The sequence below is a fragment of the Panthera leo genome, chromosome A3 (assembly GCF_018350215.1).
Source record: "Panthera leo isolate Ple1 chromosome A3, P.leo_Ple1_pat1.1, whole genome shotgun sequence".
NCBI classification, from domain to species: Eukaryota; Metazoa; Chordata; class Mammalia; order Carnivora; family Felidae; genus Panthera; species Panthera leo.
In genome coordinates this window covers 38,612,509-38,636,209 of record NC_056681.1, presented here as the reverse complement: position 1 = coordinate 38,636,209, position 23,701 = coordinate 38,612,509, and the positions used below count along the sequence as shown (strand labels likewise).

The 23,701-nt window shown below is 42.4% G+C and overlaps 2 protein-coding genes across 4 annotated transcripts in view; one reads left to right on the top strand and one right to left on the bottom strand.

The window, feature by feature from the left end:
• The window catches only part of TASP1 (taspase 1), a 341,560-nt gene extending 321,232 nt beyond the window's left edge, over window positions 1-20,328 (top strand). For both annotated transcript variants that reach the window (XM_042931627.1, XM_042931624.1), the window contains one exon: window positions 20,101-20,328. In XM_042931627.1, coding sequence (XP_042787561.1) covers window positions 20,101-20,127 — 27 coding nt within the window. In that variant the 3' untranslated portion in view covers window positions 20,128-20,328. The remainder of the gene's footprint in view (window positions 1-20,100) is intronic.
• ISM1 (isthmin 1) overlaps window positions 20,240-23,701 on the bottom strand; it is a 73,436-nt gene continuing 69,974 nt past the window's right edge. For both annotated transcript variants that reach the window (XM_042931636.1, XM_042931635.1), the window contains exon 6: window positions 20,240-20,926. In XM_042931636.1, the coding sequence (XP_042787570.1) occupies window positions 20,409-20,926 (518 nt within the window). In that variant the 3' untranslated portion in view covers window positions 20,240-20,408. The remainder of the gene's footprint in view (window positions 20,927-23,701) is intronic.

Here is a 23,701-nt window from a genome sequence, read left to right as displayed (position 1 = left end):
TTTTCCTATTGTACATTATCCTGAAAGTCCCAGCCATTGCAATAGCAAGAACAAGAAATAAGAGTCATGCAGAGTGGAGAGGAAAAAATAAAGCTGTCCCTATTGGCAGGTGATATGATTGTCTATGTATAAAATCTCAAAAAATTTCTAATTAAAATCTCATAGGACTAATAAGTGAGTTAACAAGGTCATGGGATATAAGGTAAACACAAAATCAATTGGTTTTCTATATACTAGCAATGAACAACTGAAACTGAGTTTTTCTTAAAAGTGTGATTACTGTAATGCTTTGCTAGTGCTGTCATAACAAAGTACCACAGACTGGATGGCTTAAACAGCAGAAATTTATTTTTTCATAATTCTGGAAGCCAGAAGTCTGAGAGAAAGCTTTTGTTAAGGTCATTTCTTCTGAGACTTTTCTCTTCTGTTTGTGGATGATCAACTTCTCCCTATGTCCTCACATGGTCTTCTGTCTGTGCATGTCTGTGTCCTGTTCTCCTCTTCCTATATATACAGGGATACCAGTTATATTGGATTAGGGCCCACTCTAATCCCCTCAATTTAACTTAATTATCTCTTTAAAGAACCTATCTCTTTTTTTTTTTTTAAAGTCATATTCTGAGGTACTGAGGGTTAAAGACTTCAACATATGAAAATTAGGGGTGGGGGTACACAATGCAGCCCATAATAACTATTAACAGTAGCTAATTTTTCTGAAATTAGCTGCTGTTAAAAATGAAATACTTCATTTATAAATCTAATGAAATGTGCAGAATCTGTATGCTGAGGAGTTTGAAATGTTATGAAAGAAATAAAAAATGTCCTAAACAAACAGGGGAAACATACCAGGTTTGTAGATTACTATTAAACATAGTAAATTGTCAACTCTACCCACATTGACCTATGGATTTAAGGCAATTTCGATGAAAACTGTCATCAGGATTTTTTTAGATGAAGACAAGCTGTTTCTAAAATTTATATAAAAATTAAAGTACTTAGAATAGCAAAAGCAATTTTGAAAAAGAATAAAGTTGGTGAACTCAGCCTGGTTTAAAAACTTGCCATAAAGCTATAGTAATTAAGACAGTGAGGTATTGGGGAAGGGATAAACTTATATATCAACAAAGCAGAGTAAAGCATCCAGAAAAAGACCCACATAAGTACAATCAACTTATTATTGACAGAAGTGCTAAGATAATTACAAGGAGAGAGGATAGGCTTTTCAACAAATGGTGCTGGAGTAATTGGACATCTTATGCAAAAAAAGTAAACCTTGATCTAAACCTAATTTTTTATACAAAAATTAACTCAAAGTGAGTCAGAGATCTAAATTTAAAATGTAAATCTATATAAGAATTAAAAAAAAAAGAGAGACAAATATTCCTGACCTGGGGTTTTACCAAGACATCTCAGACATGACACCAAAAGTAAAATAGATAAAAATATTGATACATTAAAATTCATCAAAATTAATAGTTTTTTCTTGGCAAAAGACACTCTTGAGAAAATGAAAAGAAAAACTACAGTCTGAGAGAAAATGTTTGAAAAACACATACTTCACAAACAGCCTGTATCCAACCTGTATCTTCAAACTCAACAGTTACAAAACCAACAATGCAATTATAAAAATGAGCAAGAAAATGAGCATTAAAGAGGATACATGGAAGGGAAATAAACACACGAAAAGCTGTTCAATTTCCTTAACCATCAAGGAAATTCAAACAAAGAACATAACGAGGTACTACCATATACCTTTTAAAATGGCTAAAATAAAAAAAAATGTATATACTGACAACACCAAGTGTTGCTGAGGATGTGTGACAACTGAAATGCTCATACATTGCTGGTGGGAATTCAAAACAGTACAGCTATTTGGTTATTTTCTTAAAAAGTCAAACATATACTTACCACATGACCCAGCTACTGCACTCTTAGATACTTACTCTAGAGAAATGAAACCTTATGCACAAACACCTGTACATAATTGTTTATAGCAGCTCTTTTCATAATTGCCCCAAACTAGAAGCAACTTACATGTCTTTTAATAGGTGATGGATAAACAAACTATGGTATATTCATACAATGGATTACTACTCAGCAATAAAAAAATAATGAGCCATGCACACACAACAACAGTAACAACAACTTGGATAAATTTCAGAGGCATTGTGCCCAGTGAAAGAAGCCATTTGCAAAGGTAATACACTGTGTATGTTTCTATTAACCATGGCATTTCAAAAAGACAGAAATGTAGTGATTGGTGGTTGCCAGAGGTCAGTAGGGTGGGGTGGAGGATGTGACTATAATAGGTAGTATAAGAGAGTGTTTTGGGGGTTATGAAACTGTTTTTAGCCATAAAGAAGCCTCCGTTTCAAACTGCTGGGGTTGAAGAACAAGGTTTTTTTTCAAGGTGAGTGTTAAATACTCTTCTTTTAAAAACTGCTAGTAATCAGTTCTATCAGTAATCAGTAATCAGTTTATTATTCATGGCATGAATAAGAAAAATCATGCCCAAACTGATGAATCCAGTTCACCACATGGGAATTATGAATGAACACATGTTACCTACATTTCAGTATTTTGATGCTGGTAGGATTCACCGAAGAGCTGATAATTTTGGATCTGGCTTTCACCCGAAGGGAGTTTTGCCTTCTGAAGGCAGCAGAGGGATTTTGGTCATGGTCAAGTCTCTGGGGACAGACAACCATATGATTGTTCCAGGAAACAGGTTGAGGTACAGTGAGTCTATATTATAACCCCTGCCCCTTTTTACCTTTTGTTTGTAGCAGAAATTGTGAGCCCCCCTCATGACATCAAATCCCTGCTCTTTTCTGCTTTGTTTGGGAATCAGAATGACAGATTTCTCCCCATTTTACTTACGGAGACAGATATTAGAAGAGCAAGCAAGCAAGAGTTCTAAACAAACATCTTAAGCACGAGGTCTGCACGTGTTGCAGATTTTTCCTCACTTTTCATGCTCAAACTCGCTTTCAGAAGGGACCAGAGACCTCTAACCCCTTGCTAAGAACAAAAGATAATAGTTTCAGTTGTGGTATCACATGTATTTCCCATGAGAAGGGAGGATCTCCAGGGATACCCCCCATTTGTGGCACTGTCCTGTGGGCACCCCCTGGTGGTCACTTTTGTTTCTAGGTGGAGTGTCTCTGTTCCTGGCATCCAGAAGCTCCCTGGCTGGAACACTTGTGTAAAACAAATAGAAACATTCTGATATATTTCTTTGGCGCAGCAAGCATTAGCTGACCAGCAGAGAAGAAGCAGAAAAGAAACAAAGTATTTTCTGACCAAATGGTGTTAAAATGTAGTCATCAGAGCTAGGAGTACTTGTGTGTTTCTTAGCTGCAGGAGCAAACCGCTTTGTTCCCTCCCTGCGCTTTAGTTTTCTCATCTGGAAAACAAGAAACTTAAACTAGATTATTTCTAAGGGTGCTTTGACTTTAAACTTATCCATTATCTAATATATGTATGTTTAGTAAGTGTCTTCTATATAGAGGTGTTAGAAGCTATTTGTACTCCCTGACTTAGCACCAGCTGTGAGCAGAGATCAGTGCCTGGGAAATTGAAGACGATGTAAAGACATCTTGTAGGCAGCTTTTTGACCTCCATCACCAATCCCTTTCCACCTGTGGAAGGGAAAGCATCTTGAATATATGAAATAGACGATAATGATGAAGGCACAATTAAAACCAGTTGAAACTTAATTTTTTCCAAGAGGCTCTCATCCAATCGCAGTTAAAACCCACCAGTCTTCAGAGAGACTTAAGGATGTACATTTAAATCCTACACTCCTGATAAAAATGTAGATAAGACCCTCTTTCAACACTTTTGGGTCTTGTCTATCATTTTAAGACTTCATAAGTCCCAGAGGCACCTGGGTGGCTCAGTTGGTTAAGCGTCTGACTCTTGGATCTTGACTCAGGTCATAACCTCACAGTTGGTGGGTTCGAGCCCCATAATCGGGGTCTGTGCTGACAGGGCAGAGCCTGCTTGGGATTCTCTCTCCTTCTTTCTCTGCCCCTTCCCCACCCTGTTCTCTCTCTCTCTCTCAAAATAAATAAACTTAAAAAATAAAATAAAAAAAAGAATTCATAAGTCCTGAAGCTGTAAGTTGTATTTTAAAAATACATTCACATGTAGTTATATCTTATAGATAATGAGGCAATTGATCCCTACACTGTTCTGTGTATTTTTTTTTTAATGTTTATTTATTTATTTTGAGAGAGAGAGAGAGAGAGAAATCCCAAACAGGATCTGGCTGTCAGCGCAGAGCCTGATGCGGAGCTCAATCCCATGAACCATGAGATCATGACCCGAGCTGAAATCAAGAGTCGGAAGTTTAACCGACTGACCCACTCAGGCGCCCCTGTCCTATGTATTTTTAAGCAACTCAATTGCTCCCACCTTCCACTTCCTTACCTGTGAGGTGGGGATGTGAAAGAGAACACCCATAGGGACATGTTTTGTAAGGGGCCACACAAGCGTGTGTGAGTGTTATTAAAGCTGATTCACACCAGATCCCAGGTAGGTACCTGAAAGTTGCAACATTTTCCTACAGAACATCAAGCAATTACTTCACATGTTTCTTGGCTTCAAATTAGAATTCCTCTTTAGTGCAAATTATCCTTATTAGGAGGAAGATAGATAATATTTCTTAAAGAAAAACATGTCCTAAAAATGACAGACTCACTACATAGAAATCCAGAAAGACTCATGAGAAATACTGCATTTCCCATCGATTTGGCTCTGAAAAAAAATAATAAATCCTGTTGGGAGAAGAGGACAGAAAAAGGCTTGTTCATTCTCCCATAAGGAAGCCTCCATTTCAAGCTGCTGGCATTGAAGAACAAGGTTCTCTTTCAAGGTGAATGTTAAATACTCTTCTTTTGAAAATTTCTTTTAATAATCAACTCGAGGAGCAGCCTGCAGCTTGTATAAGAAAAACCAGGACTAAACTGATGAACCCAGTTCCCATCAAATAGGAGCTATAATCATAAGGTGTTTATAAAGGTTAAATAAGGTGATATATATTTTTAAATGCCTAACAAAATAAATATCTAAGATGTCTTAGCTCCATATGAGCAGTACTATGTTTCTGTTTTTGGGAATAAAGGATACAAGGGTCTCAGCTGCACTAGGTAAAAAACAAACAAACAAACAAACAAACAAAAAAACACAGTACTGAGCTTTCTCTATGGAAATGCACTGGAGGGTGACCCTGGTTCTCGAGTCTTTTATCCAAGGGGACCAACTCTTTCTACCTCTGTGGTGTGATTCTAAGTTTCCTGTCCTCTTCCCTTTGAGCCACTGTACTCCTGAAAAATGACTTCCCTCCCTTTGAACCAGTGCCCAGTTCCTCAGCACCTGTCTTTTCAACAGGTCAGCCTTCGCGTGTCTCCTGCTTGGCCTGAACACACCCCACCCCCATCCTGCTCACCATCTCATCCGTCAGACCATCCAATAGGGATTGTGGCTCTCCTTGCTTGGACTCTATCCCTTGTCAGTCTGGTTGCTCCCCCTTAGTGCCTGCTTTTCCTCAGAGCTGTCCTGACACAGCGCCTGCCAGGTGGGGGAAAATGCTTGTGACAAGTGGCTGTGTGCCTTTTAGGACTCTTTTGATCCTAGAGGAATGGTGGGTGGTGGGGAATCTACCAGAGAAATGGAGATGGTGGTGCCTTCCCTCAGAGTGCACACCTAGTTGTTCTGGGAAGCCAGGAAGGATTGTGGCTTCACCAGAGTGTTTTCTGCCCTACTTTGTCAAATGTTGTCTCTTCCTACAGTAATCCTGGGACTCTTTTCATCCCGGGGTTTTATTCCAAATGGAATGTTAAGAGGGTTCAGATGCTGAGAGACAGCTCAGGGAGGTGGGGGTGGGGAGAGGTGTGAGCTTGTCCAGATCTGTGGCTTTGCCAGGACTGTTTTTAAGTTGACACAGGGCTAAATAAAAAGCCCCTTGCTTTGATCTCAGGGACTTCCTGGGTAGACTGTCTGATTAGATAAAGATCACGTATCCACCCGCCTCCCCCAGCCCCCCATCCTTTAGGAAGTAATCTAAGCTTTGCAGCCATTCCTTGTCTTACACTCCTGTCTGTTTCTCTCTCTGTCTCACTGGGTCCCTCCCTGGGTCTTGAGTTTTTCTTTCTATTTGAGCAGGAAAGGGAGCCTGAGAAAATAGGGCACTTCTTCCCCCTTTAAGCCTTCTTAAGTTGTTTAGAAACAAAGCAAAAGCTTTGTTTGAGAGCCTCATATGGACCTCGTCTGGTCATGGGCATCAAAGGGAATTGGTCTCTGTTTGCAACATGGTCAGCTGCTGGGATGCTATGAAGTGAGGAAGTGGCAGGTGGAGGGTTTGGAGAGAGAAATACATTTGATCCCTGCCCTGGGTCCATCAGCCAAGGGTGTCTTTCCTTTTAGAATGACCTGTAACTCTGTAACTTAGACCTGGGCACTGAGGTGAAGCACTGAGAACCATCTCTAATGGTGATGAACTGGCTTGGTCTTGGGATTGGGGCAACTAAAAAAAAAAAATGCTTGAAACTCAAGAGCTGCCAAAGTAAAAATCATTTAGGCTGGGTCACAGCCTTCCAGCTTTGTTCAAGAGACTCTATGACGTTAAAACATGAGACTTTGTAAACGGGCACATTCACTTCTGATATTTTATTTGAACCTCTGTGCCAATCACTGTCCTACGTGATACACACAATTTACACAATACAAATGTTAACTCATGAAACTTCATGACAACCATGAACAACACTACCAAATGAGGAAACTACAGCACAGAGAAGTGAAGTATCTTGCTCAAGGTCACAAAGCTAGCGCGTGACAGATTAAGGATTCAAACCCAGGCAGTTGAGCCCAAGAATCTGACTCTGCTGCTCCGCTGCCCCCTGCCCCCCGCCACCAACACTTAGAAATTCACTGAAAATACACATGGGAGGAAAAGATACACATTTATGAATTCAGTAATATTTTAAAATATTTTCATCCACATGAAAAAGAGTTATACAAGTACGTGGGAGGCAGTTGAATGTAGACGTTCATTCATCAGTTTCATAAACATTTCTTTGAAAGCTGGCTGTGCGTGCCTGGCCCTGGGCTAGGTGCTGGGGATGGCAGAGGCTGAAATGCACCAGCTTCCTGTGTTCAAGCTGAGGTCTGGGCCCAGAGACCAAGGATCACATGTGTACAGCAACACGGCTGAGGGTTTTAGATGCTGTGGGACTGGGGTCCTGACACTTCCTGGAACACAGCATTTCTCTCCTTGGATCCCAGCAACAATTGTCACTTCCCCTGCGAGGAAAAACTCTGTTCAAAGCAGCGTGCTTCAGTGGGGCTCCCTGTCTGACATAAAAATTTTGACTGCAGTTGTCATAGAGTTTAATAGGATTTAAGCTCCTGTGGAAGAAGCTGCTAATTTTCTCTCCAGTATCTTTTTTATTTGTCGTAGAATCTTTATTTGTTAGCTGAAACACATGGCTGTCCCAGAGAAAGACTTCCTCATCTCTCGTAAACTAGTTGAGTCCAGAGGACTGAGTTCTGGTGAACGGGATGCAAAGAGAAGTGTGCCTATAGCTTCTGGAAAGTCCCTTTTCACTTCTTTCTCTTATTTTGCTTGCTGGAATGTGAATGTGAAGGCTGGAGTTTGGGTAGTCATTTTAGACTATGAAGTGGAAATTGCTTGGAGAGAAATGTGGAAGAAACTGGATCCCATACCTCCATGGAACTCTCTAAGGCCAGATGTATTTTTCACAGGAAAGTAATAAACCTCTATCTTAGTTAAGCCATGGTTATCTTGTTTGATATGCATCCCTCTTACATGATATGTGACGTGGTTTTATTTATTTATTTGAATCTTTCTAAAGCTACCCAACATCTGCCCCATATGCTTCCTTTCTTTTTAAATTAACCAGAGTTAAGTTCTCTTGGTTTCAGCCTTGAGTCCCGACTGGCACCATCTGTCTCAAAGTGTTGCCCTGGGTTTTGCAAACACACGATGATACCAGTGCTTTTAAGGTTAAAATACCTCCTGCAACACAAAGCTAGTATACCATACGGACCTCTGCTAATGAAGTATGAATTCTCCTTGGAATTTGGCAAGTATTTTTGCTTGACGTGTGCACTACTATCCTTTCCATGGATTTGTCTTAGTTCTCAGAAAGACAGGAAAAATGTCCTGTGCTTCTCCAGGGTCCATATCCCCTCAGCCTTTGCTGGGGGGTGGGAGTGGGGGCTCTCACTTCAGGACATGGTTGATGGGACCAGGAGTGTGAGCTGTTGGTCCTCTGCATGGGACCGGACGCCTGGGCCCTTTGTGCTGCACTTCCACCTGCTGTGTGTCCTCCCCACCCTCACCCCCTGCCCCTGACTTTGCAATCCAAGGTCATCCCCTCAGAGCAGGCTGGCCAGATCCTCCAGCCCCCAATCCACAGACGGGTTGTTCAGAATTTCCAGTGCTTTCTTCCCTCCCTGCTTACGGGCCCCTGTGGGACCTGCGCTGGTCAGAGAGCCCCCTTCCTTTAACCAGACTCCAGACACACCATTGCCAGGTGTTCTGCCGGGTCCACAGCCCCAGAGATTACAAGATGCCATGCCCTCTTTGGGCCTCTGTCGTATCTGCTGTGTGTGTGTGTGTGTGTGTGTGTGTGGTAGGGAGGGGCTCAGCATTAGTCATCTTTTACATGTAGCCAAACTTAACCCCTTCATACCTTCAAGCATCATAGCAACCTTAGAACTCTGAAAACCAACCCTCTTTTTTGGGACAGATAAATAAGCTAGAATGTGGGTTATGTTTTTTCAAGCCTCCATTTCTTTTTTTTTAATATGAAATTTATTGTCAGATTGGTTTCCATACAACACCCAGTGCTCATCCCAACAGGTGCCCTCCTCAATGCCCATCACCCACCCTCCCTGCCCTCCCTCCCCTCCCTCCATTTCACCATCCTTTTTTCCCTATAGTTCTCTCTCTTCTCCAATCTGTGCCTTGTTGAGCCCTCTTCTCCCAGTTTCCTAAGTGACTGTTCCCTGTTAGGATTAAGTGAGGCTCACTCTTCAACCCTTGGCCCCTGGGAGACCCAGACAAGATGTGGATCAGCGGCCCCTGGTGTGCCTGAGCTCTGTCTTCTATAACTTCCAGTTTCTGACTAGAAGCAGAAACACCTGGCATGCCAGGCTCACATCTGGTTCTTCCAGCGGAGGCCAGAAGTTGCTCATAGTCTAAGTTGCTCTTACTCTGTTTGCTTTTCTGCAATTCAATTTTTCAAGGGAACAGACGGTGGGAGAAATCTGTGGCAGATGAATGCTGAGTCATCGGTGATGGTGATGAGATGGACCACAAGAGGGACCGGTGGGGGTCGGGGGAAGCCCGTTGGGATTCAGGGGCCCTACTTGAATTTGGAAGGTGTTTAGATGAGAATCAAATCTCACTCCCTCACACCTAATCCAGATGCTAGTTGCATGAAGGGAAGGTGGGGCAGAGGGAACAGAAGTAAGAAGACAAACTATCTCCATGTTTGATGTCCAAATGGCGAAAAGAAATGTGGATTTGGAGCCAGACATACCCAGGTTTAAATATGGATCCACTTGAGTGATTGTGGGCACGTCTTTCTACTCCCTGAGCCTTGGGGTCCTCACCTGTGATATGTTAAAAAGGTGACCGAGATGATTTCCCAATCCAGTGTCTAGCACAAAGGAGGTGCTCAGTAAGTGGGTATTTTAGCCTGAGGTGGGAGCCAATGGCCCCCAAAGGGGCAGTTTTTAAGCTGTCTTCTGGGCTCTGGGGGCAGCTCTGGGAGCAGAACTGCAGGGGTTGGGGGATGATAGGAAACATGACTCAGCAAAGCTGTGGGACTGCTTGAGGCCTCCCATCCAGGAAATGCTGGATTTGGGACCAGTGCTGTGTTTATCCCAAGCTGTACACACAAGAGAGGAAGGAAGAATTTGGAGAGATGCCAAGTGATTCTCTTGGAGTAACCAAGATGGCTGCTAGTCAGAGTGGGTTCACTGCCTGGGAGTGGGCGAATACAGATATCCCAACCTTAGTATTGCCATCAACAGCCAATGGTGGCCTGCACAACTTCCTCTGTGTATGGACTCACATGTGCCATGGGGCATAGACTCATGACCCACCTGACCTCACTACATCATTTATTTTTTCTTTTCAGTTTTGTTTATTTTTAGTACTTAGTTTAAAATATATCAAATATATAGAGAATAATGTAACAATTGTATGTTGTCCAATGCTCAGATTTAACCAGTATTAACATCTTGCAGTATATTTTAGGTTTCTTTTTTTAAAAAAAGAAATATCATATTACCTGTAATGTTTTTTGCCTTCTCCACCCACTCACTGTCATCCATCCCCAGAGGTAACTGTTACCTTGAAATTCGTGGTTAGCCTTCCCATGCATAATTTAGTACTATTCCCTATGTCAGTGTCCAGACATCATGTAGTATTGCTTTGTGAGTTTTTAAATTATTGAAATTGTGCAATACTTAATATATTCATTTGCAATTTGTTTTTTTACACGTTATATTTTTATGACACTGTGACAGTATGCATAGCTTTAGATCATTTATTTTCACAGCTGGGTGGTATTCTGTCTTACTAATACAACACGGTTTATTTGTCCATTCTTCTATTGGTAGACAATTAAATTGTTTCCAATTTTTGATAATACAAAGAAAGCCCTCAGGGGTGAAATTGGTGACTTCTGCTACATGCACTTTACAGCATCCATGGTATAAGGTAGAGTCAAATTATCCCCAATTTATATCCCCAAAAGTGTGGCAATAAGAGTTTCTGTCTCTTTGTCACCTTGCCAACACTTGATATCATAAGACCTTTTTTCCCCCTAAATACTATGTGGCAACTCTGACTTATTAATTACAACCACTGTAATTAATCCTCACCTGGTCCCATAGTACCTATCACATTGTATGACAGTCATCTGAATTAGTCACCCCCCTGTACCATTCATTTATGACAGGATTCCTATCTGTCCCTCTATCTGTCTCCAGTACCCAGCATGGTCAATGATGACAAGCACACAGTAAGTGTTCAGTACACACATGTTGACTTAAATCTAAAGAATTAACATATCAAAGAACGGTTCGTGTAGGAGTGGAACCAAGATTGATCAAAGAACCAGAACCTTCAACCCCTCCTGGATAGAATGTCAATTAATGTAACCACTTGGGAGAATTCTTGGATGGTATCTGCTAAATCTGAACCTGCCCTAGGACCTATTAATTCCACTCCTCATGGAAATGTGTGTGTACAAGCACTAAAGGACACACCCTGGACTGTTGCAGCACTATTTGTAAAAGCTCCAAACTGGCAAGGACCCAAATGCCTGTTCATGGTAGAAAGGTTAAATAGAAAGGTACAGTCCTAAGCAGTGATGAGAAAGAATGACCTAGAGCTGCAAACAGCAATATGGAAGACTCTCATAATGTCATATTGAACAAAAGATGCCAGACTTCAGGGAGCATATGCTAGAGGATTCCATTCACTTGATGTTCAAAATCAGGCAAAACCAATATGGTGTCATGATACTGATTACTTTTGGTGGGAAGTGGGTACTAACAGTAAGGTGGCACAGGAGTGATGGTAAGTAATGTCTTCTTTATTTGTTTTCCATTGAGGTAACATTTACATATGATGAAATTCAATTTTTTTTATAAGTGCACCATAGTCCAATGAGTTTTGGCAAATGCATACAGTTGTGTAGCCACCACCATAATCAAGACATAGAACATTTCATCCCTGGGAGCTCCCTCATGAACCTTATATTCTATTTCTTGACTTTGTCCATGAGTGTGTTCACTTTGTGAAAATCCACTGAGCCACCCATTTATGACATGTACTTTTTTTCTGATTGTATGTTATACATCAATAAAATGAAGAGTATTTTTCAAAAAAGATTGGCTCAAAGAATGGAAGTTGGCTACAAGATCTCCAGTTGGGTGGCAAAGGGAATGAGAGACGAGCAGGGGGGAAGGCAACTGGGAGTGTACGAAGTAGAAATATTGAAGAAGAGGAAACAAAGTGAGTTTGCTTTTATCTCAAACTTCAGTTTTCTATGTTTGCTGATGGTGAGTAGTGTGAGCCAGGCTTTATCTTCCTAGAATGGGATGCCTGCTTTCCTCCTTTTTTTTTTTCTCTTTATAATATCTTGTAATAGTGGGAGGGAGTGCTCAAGAGTGGCTCCATGAAGGGCTTTTGCCTGAGACCTGGAGAAGGCTGCCTTGGCCTCCACTCAGTAGAAGTCCCCAGATGAGGGCCCTAAAACATTCTTGATAGAAAGGTCTGCCCTCCATAGCAATCAGCACAGAGGACCTCACTTTTCTTTCGACTGAAGGAATCCTGATCACATGGCTCTGAAGCATGAGGTCTCTGGGCACCTCTTCCTGGTCTTGGCTGGTCCCTGAAGGCGAATTTGAAGGCGCCCTGGGAACAGGTGCATCAGTGGTGTGGGTGTCCCCAGTCTTACCTGTGTAAAGATCTCATTGGAGTTATATGGACAACAGAGGCACTGAGTTACTTTAGAAGCTCCAAAGAAGATTTTGTCCTGGGAAACCCTGGCTTTTCTCTTTGCCTTTTCCTTTTCTTTCTCCTTCTCCATTTGCTAAGCTCTCCAAAGGTAAAACAAACCAAACCCAATCTAGGTGTAGAGGAGAGTAAAGGAGGGCAGAACTAGACAAAGCAAAACCACTTGTCTACTGGTGTAAAACTTTGAAGCAGTTCTTGTTAAGATCTGCTACTGCTCACTTTCACTAAGTAATTAAAGGGGTACTTCATTTAGACCATTCCCTTCCATGGCAGATAAACCTAATATGTGGCCATGGCATTTGTGAAAAATAAACTTAGCTGCATAGAAAAAATTACTTTTTTCTTTAAAAGTCAGGCTTGAAATTTTTATATCCTTTGAGTCATGTTCTTGAAGCAACTGGCTGATTAATTCAAGAAATGTTACTTTCCCAATTCAAACATGACATTTTGAAAATCATCCATGAATTACATGCCTCAAGAATGAAAGGCTTTTCTGTGCCATTTAAAAGTCTTTTTCTAACAAATAACCCAGTGAAGAAATGGGCAGAAAACATGAATAGACACTTCTCTAAAGAAGACATCCGGATGGCCAACAGGCACATGAAAAGATGTTCAACGTCGCTCCTTATCAGGGAAATACAAATCAAAACCACATTCAGATACCACCTCACGCCAGTCAAAGTGGCCAAAATGAAGAAATCAGGAGACTATAGATGCTGGAGAGGATGTGGAGAAACAGGAACCCTCTTGCACTGTTGGTGGGAATGCAAATTGGTGCAGCCGCTCTGGAAAGCAGTGTGGAGGTTCCTCAGAAAATTAAAAATAGACCTACCCTATGACCCAGCAATAGCACTGCTAGGAATTTATCCAAGGGATACAGGAGTACTGATGCATAGGGGCACCTGTACCCCAATGTTTATAGCGGCACTCTCAACAATAGCCAAATTATGGAAAGAGCCTAAATGTCCATCAACTGATGAATGGATAAAGAAATTGTGGTTTATATACACAATGGAATACTACGTGGCAATGAGAAAAAATGAAATATGGCCTTTTGTAGCAACATGGATGGAACTGGAGAGTGTGATGCTAAGTGAAATAAGCCATACAGAGAAAGACAGATACCATATGGTTTCACTCTTATGTGGATCCTGAGAAACATAACAGAAACCCATGGGGGAGGGGAAGGAAAAAAAAAAAAAAAAAAAAAGAGGTTAGAGTGGGAGAGAGCCAAAGCATTAGAGACTGTTAAAAACTGAGAACAAACTGAGGGTTGATGGGGGGTGGGAGGGAGGGCAGGGTGGGAGGGAGGGCAGGGTGGGTGATGGGTATTGAGGAGGGCACCTTTTGGGATGAGCACTGGGTGTTGTATGGAAACCAATTTGACAGTAAATTTCATATATTAAAAAAAAATAAAATAAAATAAAAAAAATAAAATAAAATAAAAAAAAAAAAAAAAAAAAAAAAAAAAAAAAAAAAAAAAAAAAGTCTTTTTCTTTTTCATTTTAAGGGCAATCATGAATATCTATAAGGGTACATTTATTACTCCCAGAACAGATAGAAAATTAGCAAAGTTATAAAATTCTTACCCAGCTTTGCTATTGCAGCTGTGTCTCCGTCCAGCCCCCCACCAATTCCCCTGCCACTAAAATGGTTGAGGATGATGTTATTTTTGCCATTACAGGCAAGGCACTGGCTGTTGTATGTTGGCTTTCCAAAACTTCTACAAGGAGATGGAGATAGTAAAAAAAAAAAAAACCAAAAACCAAAAAACAAACCCCCCCCCCAAAAAAAATCCCCAAATGTATCTAAACTTTGTTCTTCTGGTTCAGCAAAGAGTGCTAGTCCCATAAATTTGTTTCTAAAAAGTCTTATCTTCTGATCCCAGAAAATGCCCCTCTTCTTCTAATCCTGTATGGTAAACCAATACTAAGTCTCAGAAAAGCAATGGGCTGTAAGCTTTCTGTCTTAATTTATACTACTGTATTCAGGATCTGTACACATGGATGTATGTTTCTGTGTATACCCACCCAGTAATTACTGAGGCAAGTCTTTAATTAGTCTGAAATAGTGCAGGCATAGTGGTGACAACCCACACATTTTTCCATTGGAAATTGTAAGTAGATGACAAAGGGAGAACCCCATCCTCTTTCCTCCCCACACATAACTTCCTGTGAAGCCTTTTCATGATTTTGTATATCAGGCCAGAATCATTGCTCTTGGGGATATTGATCACTGTCGCCCAGTTGATTATAACAGTGCTACTCAAAGTGTGGTCTATGGAGCATGATTGGTTTGTAGTCAGCAAGGAGATTAATTCAAAAACTAAGAAAAGGCGTTCAGCAATTTTTGGAGGTATCTGGCAGAGTCACTTTCTGTCTGTTGGCTCTAATTGTAAAAACTGAGGGTTTATCATGTTGTTTTGTAGAAACAAAAAAGATCTATTAAAGCACCAGTTTTTTTTTTTTTTTTTTTTTTTTTTTTGTAGAACTATCAACAACAGCAAAACCTCATTTCCACATGAGGGTGATAATAGTAAGCTTATTTTTGAATAGCACTCAGTAAGTACTAAAGCATAAAGTCTTGGTTTGGGACTCACCCAGAAGAAAAGCCAGAGAGAATGATCTGAGCAGGTAAGCACATTTGGGAGATGATTCCAGAGAGCAACAGTAGCAGAGTCGGGAAGAAATACAGGGAAGGGAAGGAAGCCGATAAATGGTGTGTTAGCAAGCAAGTTAGCACTGTGGGTGACTGGAGCTCAGTCCCACTGAGAATTCTGGGAATGGTACAGAATATGCTTCAGAATTGCCCCACTTGAGGGGTGAGGAAGCTGGAGTGTTCCCCCAAGTTCCTGTCAGTCAACTGTTAAGTGCTCCTGGGGGGCACTGTTAAGTCCCTGGCACTTTGGTCTGTTCCTATGCAAGCCAAGTGGGTCCCACTGCCTAGAGAACGTGTTCAGGCAAAGGCTTGCAGGAGCTTCCAGTTGAGAATGGGGCTGGTGTACACAGTATGTGTAGTCAGTGTGGTAAGTGCCAAGGGGCAAGTGCTGGACATCAAAAGCATCTGCCAATGAGTAGGTAAGACAGGTGATCTTATCCAATTTATAGATAGTAAACTGAGGTCCAGTTTAACACTATAAAACAATGTGGAAGGTGGTGAGGGGCTGGGAAGGACCTCTCTTCTTTGGTTACCTACTTTCAGCCCACCCAGAGTCCTTTTTTGCTTGCTTATATTCCTGCTTTGTGTAATCAGGTAGTTGGTGATCTACCTCTGTGGCAGACTGGCTAAGTGCTCACATAGTCTTTCTCTGTTTCTTTCACCCCCAACTAAATTCCGTTTCCCAATCTTCCTTGTGAAAGAGTGTGGCATGGAACAGAGCTGTGGAGATGAAGTGGAAATGATGTACAGTACTTCTCTCCTTGACCTATGCAAACCTTTATGCACGGCCTGCCTGCTCTTTACTCTTCAAGCAGGCTGGGATAGAGATGACCCCCAGGACATCCTAGAGAGTTACATTTTGAGGATGGCCAACCCACAATATGGAAGGAGCCTGGACCCTTGACTCATCACCTAAAAGAGAGCCACTTGACCAGACACATCCCCTAGATTTTTACTGTGTTAAGCCACAGTGATTTTGAAGATTATCTATAATAGCTACTAGTATAGTATTACTATAAATAATGCAACATACATGTGTAATCAAATAATTTATTTTTCTTTATATCACTTATCATTATCTCAGATTATGTCTTTATTTTTCAGCTGTCTGCCCTCCAACAGGAGTATCTGTATTTGTATACTGTTTTATCTCTGGCATCTGGAACAATTCTGGGCAACTGGGAGATGTTCAATATACATTTTTCAAGTGACTAAATCCCAATGTCCAAACTTCATTGCATCTGACAGGCTCCAAGAACTTCAAGGCTCTTAGTTCATTCTCATAACAACTGTATGAGGAACTGAAATGCATAGAGGCTGATTAATCTATCCAGTGGTACCCAACAGGCAATTGTGGAAGCCAGGACTATAATCCAGGAAGTTTGACTCAACCTTCAAATTCTTAAGCCCTCTGCACATTGTCTGACATCTGCCAGGGGCAGTGCTAGGAGCTGAGAGTGTAGAAAAGTAAGAGACACAACACCTGCCTCTGAGGCCTACCCAACAGGCAACAGCATGGGGTTTGCTTGCAGTAAGGAAAACAGACCAGTCTCTGTTCTAGAAATGTTGAGTTCTGTTACTGACCCAACTGGAGCAAGGGCTCTGCTATAGGAGCAAGCATCCTCTTACAGAATGACAGAACCGAGCAGAATATGTAGAAATAAAGCCAGATCCTCTGTCTCCAATGTGAGATATCATAAGGGTTGATGCAGGGACATTTGGCAGATTTGAACAATTCAAGTAAAGGCAGAGTGAGTTAGAGAAAAACAAACACCAAACAGATCCTGTGAGTGCTGTGAAGACTTAGGAAGAGAGTAGAACAAGGGTTAAGGTTACAAACGTTGGGTTGGTGATTAGAAAGAACTGGCTTCAGCTGGGTCTGCCATTTATGGAGCATTTATGACTTTGGGCAACTTTGCTAACCTGGTTGGGCTTCTTTTTCCTCATCTGTAAAATGGATGTGATGCACTATGCTTGCCTCCCATGTTAATGTGAGCTGCACAGAGGCACAAAGTGTGTGCTCAGGAAAGGGTGGCTAGTATAGTACCTATTCTTTGATCCCTGATGTTAGGCTGGAGAACTCTATCCTCTTGGCCGCTGAGCTACACAGGCAGAAACACCCCGGAGCCTGTAATCATGGTGGACAACTGTAATGGGGCCAAAGAGAAAGTTCCGTTGTCCCTGTTCTCTTTCTCAACTTTCCCATGTGCAGCCACTAGAGGGCCTTGGGCATCTCTGTTTGCCACTATTGGCTTGCTCACATGGCACCCAGGAGGCCCAGTGATTAGAAAAAGGACTCTTTTTCCAGCAAAGGAGCAAGAAATTTGATGAGAGTCATTTGTAGAGCACTTGTTGAGGGTCATATTTACAGGTACTGTTGGTGAAGGCGCAGCCTTCTCTGCTGCAGGCAAAGTTGGCCCTTGAGCACATGCTCCACTTGGAAGGAGAGAATTACTTGGGGCTACCAAGGGGCTGGCTTGAAGCCCTGTGCTGAATCAGACAAGGTTGCCTTGTCTTATTAGATAGCTGAGCAGAGGGGTCTGGCTTTCTGAGCATCACTCATTGGCTTTGGGACTGACAACTAGCTTATCCTGATTAGAGGCAGATCATAGTTCCACAAATTTCCAGAGGCGTGACACTAACTTGTACTGGAGAGTAGGGATGTATTCAGTAGGCAAAAAACCCGGGGACCTCTCTGCTCCCATTTCACCTCACCTTCCAACTCTCATTTCACTAGGTCAGCAAAGTCTGATATGAAAAGGCAAAGAGCCCATTGCAAACATTGCTCATATCAGTCATTCTCACTGTAGTAGGAAAGAGCTCTGTTCCTTTTTGTCTTCCAGGCTAAATCCTTAATAAAGACACCTTAGATATGGCTCCATAACTTACCACTCTTGTTCCTCTGCTTATCATTCTAAACATACTAGCCTTTGGGAAACACCAAGCTCATTCCTAATTCCTTGTTTTTGTTCTTTTTTTCTGACTCCAAATGCCTCCATTTCTCCCTCCCTCTTTGCTTTATGAAATACCACACCTCCATTGGACTCGACAGGTACTTACCTGATTCCTGCCTCTGTTTTCCCATAGTACTTTGCATTTATCCTTAATAAAACATTTATCAGAGGGTTATTATACGTTTTTTTTCTCTCCTCATTTGGTTGAGTTTCTCATATGCTTCATCTCCAGTCTCTGCTTGAATACCTGTCTCAACAGGGATCTCACCACCTCAAAAGTAATGCAATCCAATGCAACCAACTCTCTTTGCAAAAATAGTTTCCCTATTATAGAAACCAAATCTGCTTCCCTGATATATAGGTGTATTGATTCTCTCCCTACCAGTTCAGTTACCTAAAATTCCTTCAGATGTCAATAGGCTTCTCATATCATAATTAGAAATAGCTCTTAAATACAAATATTCTGAGAATGGGCAATGCATGAGTGATTCATTTTAAAGTGTAGATGATTGATAAAAGCTTTTCCAGAAGAACAAGATTTTACTAGAAGAGCTTATGACATCACCAGGACACTACCAGTTTGACATAGTAGAATGAGCTAGGCTAGGAAAAGAAAGATGGGTCCAGTGTGATATATTCCCCCCCGCCCCCCGCCTCGAGTTTTGGTTTTCTCATCTGTAAAAGGAATAATCTGCATGATTAGTTCTACTTGCTACTGTAATTGCTGAATTTTGTCTGGAAGCAGCCCTGCTCACCTGGACTGTCTTAAACCTTTACTCTGGCTTGGTTTTCTTAGCTCCTTCTTAGCTCTGAGGAGGCAAAAACTTACCTGTGGGTCAATGACTTCAGCTTCCTGGGGACTGGGTTGATGTTCTTGGTGCCAAAGATGCTGAGTTATACCACCCACCATCACATCAATCAATGAGCCTTTTATTCCCACCTGGTTTAGACCTTCCTCTCCCCCTGCCTTGGAGTCCAGGGCTTACCAGGATTATTTATGGTATTTGTATCATAAATATTGGCAGGTAACACATTTATTGCAGGTAACACATTTTATTATGATTTTATTATATATTCTCTTTTCCTGGAGTTTTGCAAGTAAAGATTTCATAAGAACAAATTCTTTATTTGTCCTAAGTTCCACACTACAGAACCAGGTAATTGCTTGAAGCACAAGACTCAGTGACTCAATAAATACTTTACAAAAATAACGTAGTTTTTTCCCCTTTCTTAAAACATAAAAAAATTAGGTTTTTTCTAAACATGAGTCCCCCTACTCTTTTTATATGTATTTACTGGGAATATATTGGTGGAGAAAAAAAATGTTACGATGGTATTAAAATAAAATAGATGAAATGAGGTTTATGTTCTTTTACCATTTATTTTGCTTGTTTTTCTTTGGAAAAGTGCTACTATTTTTACATCTGACCTTCCTGCAGCCTTCTGAACCTACTAAGACATGAGCAGAACGTCTCCTACTCTGAAGCCTTTCAATAGAATTATAGCATTATGCTAATATTGGCCTTTTATTTTAAAGCCTATTTAAAACCAGTCATCAGATTTGTCCCTAAAATACCCATGTGCCCCCCACCCCCTATCCAATCTTAGGCAAGGGCATTTTGGAAGCTGAGACTCCAGCAAGGTCCCTCAGGACTAAAGAATATTTGTTTTTAGGTGGCTGTTTTCTTATTTTGATACACTTATGTTGAGTTATTTAGTTTTTCTTTTTTTAAATCATTACAAAATTCCCTTTCTCTCCCACCTCCGGAAGCCCCTGTCTGAACTCTCACAGAAGGGATTAAACAGTTTCACAACTCCAGCGAAAAAGTTTATGCTTAAGTCACATTCATATTAAATAAGTTATATATAAAAACTGCTTATAACGTTTACAACTCAGTCTTTTCCTCTTTGCTTCTCTAGAAAACATTGGATCGGGGTGTGAGTTGAATCTCACCCACTATGGCTTCCAGGTTCTTCTGGCTTCTTTGTCCTCATCTTCCTGCTGACATCGCCCCTTGGAGGAATTTCAAGGAGCTCTGTGGGCATTTCAGATGGCAAGGTGGCTTCAGATGGCAGTCACCTGGGGCTGGTGCACACCCCTAGTGTAATTTATGAAAAATACCCATGTGGTATATACAAATATACATGTATGCGGATAAGAGGGGCGCTGCCCAAGCGGTAGATCAGTGTAGTGCATTTGTGTCACAAATACCCGAGGTGGCATCTCCTTAATACTCCCTGGCCTCTTGGAACTGCTTAATGTAATCTTCATCTGAGGGGCTCTCTGTGCACTTCTGTCCATTGTTGGGAGGCCGGGCCTCGTTGTATCTGCTCCAGTCACCCTTGCAGATGATCCAGGGCAAGACGTCCACCTTGTAGTGGAGCTCAGCTGAGAACTCAGTGCTGATAAGGTTGGGCGTCCCGGCCCCTTTGCCCCTGGTGATGAGCTGCATGTTGTCGCCATAGCAACAGTGCTGGGCGGCCAGCGTGGTGCTCTCCAAGGACAGCATGGAGCGAATGCAGTACCGGGCCGTGGGCTTGTAGATCTCTAGCTTCTCCTTGGGCCCACTGGCGTCCTTCCAGCGGAAGTCCTTGCGCTTAATGCGGTCAAAGATGTCCGCCGTGCTGTAGGCCACCTCTGTGGGGTAGGAGCAGGGGCAGCTGGGCAGGTCATTGATCACCTTGTGCATGTACTTCTTTAAGAACTCACTTTTGCAGCTCATCCATCGCTCGCAGCTGTCCGTGTCTGAAAAAGACCAGGGAGAAACCCTCTCACTACATGCAAAAGGGGAAGCAGGTTAAGGCTGAGGTCAACTCCTCCCCTCCCAGGGGCAACCCCTGGAGCCCCCTGGAACCACCAGCCTTTGGTTGTCTTGCTCACCTCCCTTGAACTTGGGAACTTTATTCACAAGGCAACCCCCTCCCCACTTTATACTATGAAAAATTTTCAGACACATAGAAAAGTAGAGAGAATACATTTAAGCAGTGACTACCTATATGCCATCACCCAGATTTAACCACTACATTTGCTTCATCTTTTTTGTTTTTTTGAAAACATATATTATCCCTGAGTTTTAGTAGGCATCTGGGGGGAAAAAGGAGGATATGGGGATAACCACAACCCCCTTATCACCTATGACAAAATTAACAATAATTCAGAGGGCTATTTTGAATCTGCTCTTTAAATAAGTGGTGACAAGGTAAGGCAGAAAGTACCTCCAGGGGAATTTATAGGAACAAGTTTTATTTGTGCCCCTCACTCACTGGTTTAAGCTAGAGCCATGGCCTGATCTCTTAACCATGGGTACCGAACAGCAACGACCACTGCAAGGAAATCCATATGATAAGATGCCTCAAAGAGGAAGGGGCTGGCCCCTGCTTTTAGGGTACTTAACATTTAGGCCAGAGGCCATTGACCTGAAGAACCCACCCCTGGTGGTGTTCTATTTGGACCTTACAATAATAAAAAATATTGAATTAATTGCCAATGAATTAATAAATTATTGAATTAACTTAAGACTTAGGTGATTCTAGTTATTAATGTGGATTCCTGGTCTTATTTGAAAAACCTAAAGATATGTTTATGCTGGTCCTGCACTGCCCCAAGGGAACAGGCGTCATGAACAGGCAAACAGTGGCGAATGTTGCACAAACCAAGGTTGAGCACAAAAAATCTGCTGGGGTTGTCTGGGGGTGGGGAAACATTCAGCGTCACCAGAGCAGAGGTTATAGGGAATGAGGCTGTTGGCATCAGATCATGGGAGTCTTTGGTGCAGTTTAGGCTTGTTTAGATGGCCCTAGGGAACTGCTGAAGGCTTCTGAGTGATAGCGAGCTATTAGCTAAGCTGTACAGTAGGAAGATACATTCAGAGCTGATATCTGTCATAAGAGTCCAGGTGGGAAGGGAGGGGATGCAAGGGATCAAGAGTGGTCAGAGAGTTAGGGCTGCTGGGCCTTGGTGGGCTTGAGGGTAAAGGAGAAAAGACTTTAGGAGTGACTCCTCAGCTCTGATCCCAGGTGCCTGGGAGACTGGTGGTGTCCTAGGAGGGAATCAAGAGACTGGGACAGGGGTAGGGTTGGGAGGGGCAGTTTGGAGGAGGGCTCAGGCTTCTCTTCAGTGGAGTGAGGAGGAGAGATATAGGGCATCTCTCAGGAGCTCAGAAAGGCCTGGCCTAAGACGAAGAGTGTGGGGTCTTGTGTTGGACTGCCTGGGATCAACTTCCCACTCAACCGTTTGGTAGCTCATGACCTCGAGCACAATATTCTCCCTCACTGTGATTCAGCTTTCTCATCTCTACATTGGGGATGAAAGTAACGCCTGTCTCATAAAGTGTGCTGAGGATTAAACTAGAACACAGGGAGTACCCAGCACGCACGGGACCGGGGTGCTGCCTGAGGGCACGTGCGAAGGCTCCATTCGGACCTGAGCTCTGAGACTCCACCCCTGTGGAGCCCCTGACTAAACAGTAGTGAGAGCATGCAGGCTCCCTCCTGGGAAATGTGTGTCTGCAGAACGAGTGAGGGTCTCTTTCAGAGAGCACAGTCTTCAGAAACAAAGTTCAGTGAGGTGCTAGAAAATGGCTTTGTTATTATCCTTCTAGTGTGGAAGGTCATCATAATTCATGTGCCTATAGAACATGCATTGACTTATTTTTATCTATCAAACTTATGTAGACGTTCAGTGTGATGGGCATGCTCTAAATGCTTTGCAAATACTAACTCATTTAATTCTGCAATAACTCTATAAGTTGGCACTATTACCTCAGACCATTTTACGTATCAGATAACTGAGGCAGTACAAGGTTAATAAATGACCTTGTGCAAATCAAGCTCTGTCCCATCTCTGCTAGGCATCTTCTGTTTGGGGTTTTATATCCTCATTCTGTGTTTTTTCTTGCTCTGGAAGGTTTTTCTTGCTCTGGAATCCTAAGTGGATTGCATCAACGCGCTCCTTGAGCCCTGACTTCTTTTTGGGTTGAGTCAAGGGGAGGACCTGGCCAGAGACCAGGGGAAGAGAGGAGAGCGAGGTCAAGGTATTTGTTCCCGTGTCTCCTCCCTTGCTACTGCAGGTTGGCTACATCCTTCTTTAGCAACAAGAGTGCTGTTGGTAACCTTCTCCACACGGCTGTGGATTGTGGTAGCCACTCCTCCCCCTGCTCCCTTCAGGCCGAGGGGCAGTAAGGGCTCCCCACTGCTCTGTACGGCCCCGTACATCCCCTTCTTGGTTTCCATTCTACCCTGCTCACACCTTTGCAAACAGACCCTCATCAAATGCTCCTCAATTATCTGTTCAGTGTGCCATGTTTGTTCGTGCCCAGAACCTGACTGATGCCCAGTCCTACTTGTCTCTGTGAGTCCTCAGTCGTACCTCAGGTGTGACTTTGTGCAACAGGACCCATCCTCCCAACAAAGCAAGCAGCTGCCTGTCTGTAGGGTGTGCAGTATGGAGAGACCCGAGAAGCTCTCTGCCCCGCAAAGACAATCTTTGTTGCTCTACTATTTTATGTAAATGTCCCACATT